Here is a 6,906-nt window from a genome sequence, read left to right on the forward strand (position 1 = left end):
CCATGGCCTTGGTGTTACCAGCAACACACTCTCCCAAGTGAGCCAACCGGCCATCCCTATATAGGGATCCAAACCCATGGCCTTGGTGTTACCAGCAACACACTCTCCCAAGTGAGCCACGGGCCAGCCCTCTGCACAAATTTTCTACCTACAGTTGCAATCCCAAGAAACACACTGGTTTGCATGTTCCGGTTAGAAAATGTCCCATGAGGGCCGAGCCCGTGGCACACTCGGGAGAGTGTGGCACTGGGAGCGCAGCGGCGCTCCCGCCGCGGGTTCGGATCCTATATAGGGATGGCCAGTGCGCTCACTGGCTGAGTGCAGTGCGGCCAATCTCAAAAAAAAACAAAAAAAAAAAAAAAAAAAGAAAAGAAAATGTCCCATGAGGGCCGAGCCCGTGGCACACTCGGGAGAGTGTGGCACTGGGAGCGCAGCGGCGCTCCCGCCGCGGGTTCGGATCCTATATAGGGATGGCCAGTGCGCTCACTGGCTGAGTGCAGTGCGGCCAATCTCACAAAAAGACACAAAAAAAAAAAGAAAAGAAAATGTCCCATGAAAAAGCAGAGGGCAGAAGTGAACCAGCTGAGAAAACATTCCAAAACACTCTCCTGCTCTCTAAAGGAGTCCCCAGGGTGCCTCACCCCGCATCTCCGTTAGCCAGTGATGAAACCAGGAGCCTCCGGGCATCAACCAGGCCTGAGGACACTGACTATCTGGCTGAGCTATTAAGGGTCAAGCTATTAGGAGTAGAGCCCAGTCTGTCTCCCAGAGGGGCCCAGGAGGAGGCTGGGGCCAGATGAGGCCCTGTCCTGTTGTCCTCAGTGCTGTGGAGGTGCACCAAGGTGCCGGAGGGCACAAAGCACCCCTGGCTGGAGAAGCCCTGTTGGCACAAAGTCTCCCCACAGTAGGGACATGTGTGTGTGATGAGGCCTGGGGTGGGGGCTTCCTGGTGTTGCCTGGTGCACCTGTCCACATGAGCTGTCCCATCTACAGGTTGCTGCTGTTCTCTAGGGTCAAGTTCCAAGGGCAGCAGCCCCCACCTGCCTCCTCCCTAATTCTCTATCCAGATCCCAAATCATGTCTACACTGTCAAAGCTGGAGGAAGCCCAGGAAGGCTGGTCACTCTCCTCTGGGCTCTCCCTGACACGAGGCCAGGACATGGGCACTACCTGGGCACTAAGGTGCCTGGCAGCGGCCAGCCCAGCCTCCTGAGGCCCAGCATCGTGGCCCGACATCGCTTTCTCATGAGAACTTATGAAGTGAAGCAAAGCAATGGGCAAAACTGGCTGACCTGACCCCTCGGCCTCCCAGGCACTGGGAAACTCACACCCTTCAAACCTACAAACCCACCGTGTTTTCTGTCCAAATCCATCACACGTCCTCCAGCCAGAGCAGAGCTGCACAGCTCATGTCACCCTCTGCTGACCCCTCAGTCATGAGTACCAGATCTGATACCTACAAGACCCCCACACCCTTCCATAGGCAGCCTCCCTCACCCCACCCCCACTGACCTTCACCCCATTCTTACAGGACCAAGGTCACCAGGTCTCTGGGAAGAGCAGGGACGTTTCCCTTTAGTAACACCCGTGCACTGGAAGGAATCCAGTCACCCACAAGGCTCAGACATCTGCCAACAAGAATCTGTGACCCCAGACCCGCCCAAGAATCGTCGTCCCCTGGGAACGATGACTTGAACCCACATACTGAGAACAGCTTCAAAAGGCCAGAGAGACGGAGAAGAGATCTGCCATCACCTTTGCATTCAGAAAGCTTCAGGCTCTGAGCACGGCTCAATCAGGGCGACACACCCTACACCCCAAGATTCCACACCCCATACCCACAATTCCAAATGCCAAGAAGCTCTGAAAGCAGAACTTTTGGTAAGTTTGTAGCAAACTCACCTGGTAACAACATGTGACCTGAACTGATGGGTGGCTATTTATAGTCTTAATTTATCCTACTTAATGTGAATATTCACATTGTGCTGCAAAAATATTAACGTTTTAACCACAGTACTGCCCCAGACCTCAAAAGTAGGGTTGGCATAATTTAGTTTTTTAAAACCCAAAATCTTCTGAATTGAGAAACACAATCTAACCTCTAGGCCAACCTTGATTCAGCAAAACTCCACAATCTGCAGAGTGGCCCCAGCACCCACTGGACCAAGCAGCGCAGGCTAGGGGGAGCCTTCTGCCCCAGGAAGACAGCTGCTGCCCTCCTACCTGCCTGTCCCCAACAAACCTAACAAAAGTCCAAATCAGTCAGGACAAGTTTCAACTCTATCAACTGGCTCAGAATCCAAACCCAGTTCGTCCGTCCTTCTAACTGTGGCTGGAAGGGCCCTCCTCCACCCTTGTGCAATAGGCTGGTGGGGGGAGTGGTCAGGGAAGGATTCTGGAAGCTGGAGAAATCGGGGAACTGACTAATTCTGAAAATGCTTCTTTAAACCCTGACTCTAGCCTTACAGTGAAAGTGGCCACTTGATCCTGGAGGTGGGCCCTGGGAGGGGTTCCTGGATGAGCGAGGGAACACAGGCCTGCTGGAGGCTCAGCACAGATCACCCAGGATCAGCCCTGGCCCCCAGGTCTGCACAACCTGCCTGGCACATGGCCCTGGGCACGAGTCCCAGCTAGTCTGTCCACTGCTCCCCCCACCTTGGTCCAGGACTGTCTTAGGACAGGGAGAGCCCATGGGGCCATGGGCAGGGCCCATCCTAGCCAGCCGAGGTGCAGCCAACTGCCCTCACCCACTTCCCCAAACCAAGGCTGCAGCTCTTGCTTCCAGTCATAGCTGGCGGGAGGGAACAGCCTCTCCACACCTGCCACCATCCAGAAGCCCAAGGCTCTGTCACAGGTTCCCTCCTCTCACGACCCCCTCCACAGATTCTACTTTGTAACCCCTGCCCTCCACAGCCCTCAGCAACCTGCCTCTGTCCTCCAGTGGCTCTCCCACAATGACCACCTGTGCTCCATTCTGAACCTCTGGGCAGCATCTGACCTTGATAGCTGTTCCTTTAACTTCTTGGCTGCCAAGAAAGACCCCATTCTTTCCTGGACTTCCTCCTACCTCTCTGATCATCCCCAAACCTTAACTCGTGATGACCACCCAGTGTTTGTGGAGAGCCCGGGGCAGGCCAGGCTGGTTGCTGCTCTCTGCTCGTCGCCACCTCTGCCCTGTGCTGCCCAGGGCGCCCTCTCAGCAGTCCTCCCTGTAGGGCGCAGGCTCCTCTCCAGCACTCACTGTACAGTCTGTGCTCACTGGATACAGGCCGGGCTGCAGAGATCCACAGTGCTACCACATCATCCTGCATCTAGAGGCAGCCCACACCCCCAGGGAAGGGTCACTGGCCTCACTGGGCAGGGGAGGATCCAACTTCAGAGAGGCCAGACCTGCATGGACGCCCCACTGGCCAAGGCGTGTTTAGTCCAAACAGCCTAGGGTAGCCCAGGGGCAAAGTGAGGGGGGTGGGAAGAAGCAGAGCATGAGACTCACTCATCTGCTGAGGTTGAAAGAAATGCTTTCTTGTCAACGGCTAAAAAGGGAAGATGGCGTCAGGCTGCTTAATGGAAGGCTCAGACGGGATGGCAAACTGACAAGCGACAGAAGCCTCCTATGCCAAGCCTCACTCAGAGGGAATCACAGACGTGTGACTCGGGCAAACGCCTGCCAAGCCACCAGGGAGGGAGGGAACAGAGCCTGGCAGGCTACGTCTGGAAAGGGAGGAAGTGTGGTCACACGAGAAGTGTCCTGTCTTCCAGCCCTGAGACACCAGACCGTAGCTAGACTCAACTATTTTCAGGGAAACATTCCATTCCCTCTCCCTGGACAGGGGTGGCCCTGGAGGCCACACACCCTCTCCCAACCGGCAGCAGAGCTTCCTCCTCCTGCTGCCCATTCCCCTGGCCACCGCCAGCCGCTGCCTGGGGAGCTGGCCCACACTCCAGCAGCAGAGGGCACAGTGGGCAGGGGGCAGGGACCTGGGCATGTGCAGGACCCCAGGACTAGGAGGACCCTACTGCCTGACATCTGCCCCTCCCAGCCCAGGGAGGAGGGGTCCTAGTTGGATCAAAAGAGTGCTCTGGTCCCAACTTAAAGGATCGAAGGCCCCCCACCACCACCAAACTTGTCCTCAGAGGACCCAGCATTCCTCACTGCCTGCTGTAATATGAATATAAAAGGGAAGAAGCCAGTTCCCAAATGAACACGAGGGGTCCTAGTTGGATCAAAAGAGTGCTCTGGTCCCAACTTAAAGGATCGAAGGCCCCCCCCCACCACCAAACTTGTCCTCAGAGGACCCAGCATTCCTCACTGCCTGCTGTAATATGAATATAAAAGGGAAGAAGCCAGTTCCCAAATGAACATGGCCCACCCCCCCTCAGCCTCCCAGCAGCCCTGTACCTAAAACCCTCCCCAGAAGAGCAGAGAGATCTGCATGACAGGGGAGCACTACATTTCCGATCCTAGAAAGGGAAAAGCGCTTCCCACTACAACAGCAGTGACAGCAGCGGGCCCACCCAGGCCCACAGCCTGGAAGCTCCCTGGCCTCTATGGTCACTGACCTGCTGCTGGTCTCCCCTTCTTCCCCTCTTCCCACTTCAGGGGCTTAGCAGACGCCCCCATTTCCCAGCTGTACCTGGCAGGGCCAGGATCTGAACCCAGCTTCTCTGGCAGGCTGGGCACAGGATGGAGTGGGGGCACAGATAGACCCTGAAATCTCAGCCTGACTCCTCTGTTCCAGGCACCTTCTGATCCTCCCTCTAGTCAGCCAGCCTGACACCCCTCCTTAAACTAGGGAGATCATTCGAAGTCCCACCCCCTACCCCCCCCCGACCCAAATGGGCCCTTGTAATCCTCCAGCTGGGCCAAGTGGGGACAGAAGGGCTCTGAGCCCCAAGGATTAGAATCATAGCCAAACAGTTATCACCTCCTCATGTAACTTTCCAGAAGGATTCCCAATGGCTCTCTACCAAGGGGACCAAGTCTTGACCCTTTCCCCACTCACAGGCATGTGACATCTCCCTGTCCATGCCCCTCTTCTCCAAGTCCACTCCATGTGCCTTCAACCCAAACAGCCCTGACACTGTAGGTGCAGCTCCTGGAGAGAACTGAGTTCAGAAGGCAGCCAGTTTCCTACCCTGCCCTCCCTCCCTCCCCCTCACATTCTCCAAAGGCCAGTGCTTCATCTGAGCAATGACCACCAGCTCGGGCAGAACACACACCCCAGTTTGGGTTTGTAACAGGGTCCCGAGGTGGGCGCCTGGCCTCCAGGGGCTCTCCACAGCCCCCTTTCTAGGCACAAGGTCAGGTCCAGGGTTCCAGCCTCTTACCCCGACCTCTACAACACCCTCCCTCTTCCTGGGCCCTCATGTTTCCTGGGCAGTTGCCCCCTCTGGTCCTGAAATCAACTTCCCTATGACTCTACTCTGAGCCTTACAGATACACTTTTGAAATGAAATCTAAGTCCAAACTGGGGTTTCTTAATTCCATCTCAGAGCCCGTGGCTCACTCGGTAGAGTGTGGTGCTGATAACACCAAGGCCACGAGTTCGGATCCTATATAGGGATGGCCGGTTTGCTCACTGGCTGAGCGTGGTGCTGACAACACCAAGCCAAGGGTTGAGATCCCCTTACCGGTCTTTTTAAAAAAGAGCTCACTGGCTGAGCGTGGTGCTGACAACACCAAGCCAAGGGCTGAGATCCCCTTACCGGTCTTTTTAAAAAAGAAAAAAAAAAGAAAGTATCTATAGGCTCCAATGTGAGAACATGAAAAAAACACTCCCAGTCCAAACAAAGAACCACGGGTTGCCATCCTGGTCCAGCTGATGTCCAGGAGTATTCAAGCTCTGCTTGGAGACGGCAGCCTTTTCAGCAATTGCTCCCCTGGCTTCCTGGACCCAGCTCCTCAAACACACTGGCCACCTTAGGTCTCTCCACTTCGAAATGACCCTTTCCAACAAAACCTTCTGGTGATAAACTTAAAGAATCACTGCAGAGTAAACTTGTGGAAATGGGAGAGGAAAAAAGAAACTTGATTCCTGGCAGGTTCCAGAAAAAGGGACAAAAGATTATCAGTCCAATTGATCCCATTTCTGCAACCCACTCACTTGAGTCATAAGGCCCCAAATGTACTCAACTCTCCAGAAAAAGGAACTTTGTCCCACAAAATATCATCAGAGCCTAAGGCGAATGAATCCATACTCTCCCACACTGAACACCGGCAGCTTGTCTGCCCCTCCCGTGAAGGACCACCTCAAGATCCAAGTCAAGGCGGACCCACACCCCCAACCCATGCTGCCTTTGTAAAGTGCTGGATGTGTGTGTTCTCAGCAGCTTCCAGAGGCCAGTCCGACCGCAGACTTACCTGCACACCGGGCAGCCTCCCACGACGACGATGGAGTTGGCAGGGTACCGGGTGACAGTTCGACTGTGGATGCTGTAGACCCTGGGGTGGTGGGTGGGGATCCCTGCGGGCGGAAAGACGCATCAGCAGGAGCCAGGAGGAAGACGAGTTGGAGGACGACTTCTCCTGCCCTTCCCCTAGCCCCCAAATAACCCTCGTCCTCGCCACCAGCGAGACTGCGCTAAGCGCCTACTACGGGCTTTATCAGGGGCTGGTTTACAGACAGCAACTCCTTAACACAAAGTTCACTCGGAACAGGGCTACGGCCCTCCCCGGGAAGGGCTGGCCCGAAACACCAGACCCCCAGGAGGACCCAGGGCCCTCGGCAGCGCCGGTCCCGAGGCCGGAACGGGCCGAGAGCAGGGTCGCAGCTCCGGTCCGGGGAGCTCCCACGCGGGCCCAGGCCGGCCTCCCCGCCCCACGGCCCCGGGCCCCGGGCCCCGAGCTCCCGACCCGGGTCTGCCCCTCGGCACCGACCGCGCGGTCCCCGGGGAAAGTTGTCTCGGG

The 6,906-nt window shown here is 56.2% G+C and overlaps 1 protein-coding gene across 1 annotated transcript in view; it reads right to left on the bottom strand.

Annotated features, from left to right (window-relative positions):
• BRI3 (brain protein I3) overlaps positions 1-6,467 on the bottom strand; it is a gene marked incomplete at its 5' end in the record, with an annotated part of 9,993 nt that extends 3,526 nt beyond the window's left edge. The window contains one exon of the mRNA XM_008570053.1: positions 6,361-6,467. Within this exon, the coding sequence (XP_008568275.1) occupies positions 6,361-6,467 (107 nt within the window). The remainder of the gene's footprint in view (positions 1-6,360) is intronic.
• Between the last annotated feature and the right edge of the window lie 439 nt (positions 6,468-6,906).

Source organism: Galeopterus variegatus, unplaced genomic scaffold, assembly GCF_000696425.1.
Source record: "Galeopterus variegatus unplaced genomic scaffold, G_variegatus-3.0.2 Scaffold566, whole genome shotgun sequence".
Taxonomy (NCBI): Eukaryota; Metazoa; Chordata; class Mammalia; order Dermoptera; family Cynocephalidae; genus Galeopterus; species Galeopterus variegatus.